Source organism: Penaeus monodon, chromosome 34, assembly GCF_015228065.2.
Source record: "Penaeus monodon isolate SGIC_2016 chromosome 34, NSTDA_Pmon_1, whole genome shotgun sequence".
Taxonomy (NCBI): Eukaryota; Metazoa; Arthropoda; class Malacostraca; order Decapoda; family Penaeidae; genus Penaeus; species Penaeus monodon.
Window position 1 is genome coordinate 2,588,298 of NC_051419.1, and position 1,425 is coordinate 2,589,722.

The 1,425-nt window shown below is 35.8% G+C and overlaps 1 protein-coding gene across 2 annotated transcripts in view; it reads left to right on the forward strand.

Annotated features, from left to right (window-relative positions):
* The window catches only part of LOC119594520 (ribosomal oxygenase 1-like), an 11,285-nt gene that overhangs the window by 2,135 nt on the left and 7,725 nt on the right, over nucleotides 1-1,425 (forward strand). For both annotated transcript variants that reach the window (XM_037943554.1, XM_037943555.1), the window contains exons 2-3: nucleotides 421-501; nucleotides 874-1,342. In XM_037943554.1, the coding sequence (XP_037799482.1) occupies nucleotides 421-501; nucleotides 874-1,342 (550 nt within the window). The remainder of the gene's footprint in view (nucleotides 1-420; nucleotides 502-873; nucleotides 1,343-1,425) is intronic.

Here is a 1,425-nt window from a genome sequence, read left to right on the forward strand (position 1 = left end):
TTGTGTTTTTTTCATAGGCAGAAATAAAATACATTTTATACATTTTGTCTCTCTGTCTGGATGGACAGATTTCTTAATTGTGCAGTTCTCAGACTAATAAAATAGATATTTTGTATTTACAGTCCATAAGAATTGAATATCATTATCATTTTCTTTTCTGTTTTGAAAGCTACATGTCATATGAATGATGAAAGTGAGTGTAATATCTAGTCTTATGTAAAAGAGATCCAAATGAAGTACAGTTCAGATATTTCTTATTTTGGTCTTAATATGACGCAGGCAAGACTTACTCAACTTGCAGAAGAATTAAATTTTTAGCATCATTTACCTTGTTTGATCCATAGTTCATTGCCCTTGTGCATGCTAGGTTTTGAAAGTTGGTATAATATATAGATGTTCATAGATGTATTATCTTCACAGGAACAAGATATAAGGCCGACCACCATCATGAAAGCTCCTAAAAAAGCTGTAACAGCCGTAGCAATGTACCGAGGACCAATAGTAAGATTTAAAAGGAGTTTTCAGTTTACCAAGAAGGAATTCATCATGTACAGTATATTAGATGAATATGAAATATGTGTATGGAAACTACAGATCGTACAGAATGATCATGTCTGATCATTTGTTGAGAAATATTTAGGAAAAACTTATCTTTTGGTTTAGAAGTTTGAATGAAGTATTGATTATTGCTTTTATCTTCAATGTTATTGTGAGTTTATGATGTTTATTTTATAATGTATATTTTTCCGTGGTTAGGGAATATTGAAAAGTTCTCTCTCTATATAAATACATTGTTTCAGTTCAGCTATTGTTTAATATCTAATTATTAGAATTTGAATTTGAATCTTACCTAATTTTCTCCCTCACTCGAAGACCAAAGATGGAGGAAAGATCAAGAAGAACACAAAGAAGAAGGGTGGCCCCCTCGACCCGACAGCGACCAGTAACGGCAAGGCAAATGGCGTAAAAGGCAAGCAGAAGGGAAACAAGAATATGCCTCGGTGGAAGGTGGCGTCCAAAGAGGCCTTTTCGTTGGGCCAGAAGGTTTCGTACAAGAAGAACCAAAAGAGTAACAAAGGAAAGCAGGTTGGCAAAGAGAACCTGAATGAGAAGACTGCCAAGAAGCAGCAGAACAAGCCGAACGAGATAGACAGCAAGCCGATAAGCGAGAATAACACCCATGAGAAGAAGGTGAATGAGGCTAAGAAAGTGAACAAAACAAAGAAAGCCCAGGGAAAGAAGAGGAAGGGTGCTAAACAACAGAATGGAGCTACGAACGGAGTGAAGGTCGTTGAGGAGGTAGCAGAAGAGTTGGACGAGAATGAAATGGATGTTGAAACACGTAGGTTGAGAACCTTTTTCTTTTCTTTTTTTTCTTGAGTCATGTCTTACATCATTAAAATGTAGACATTTTATAATGTTGCC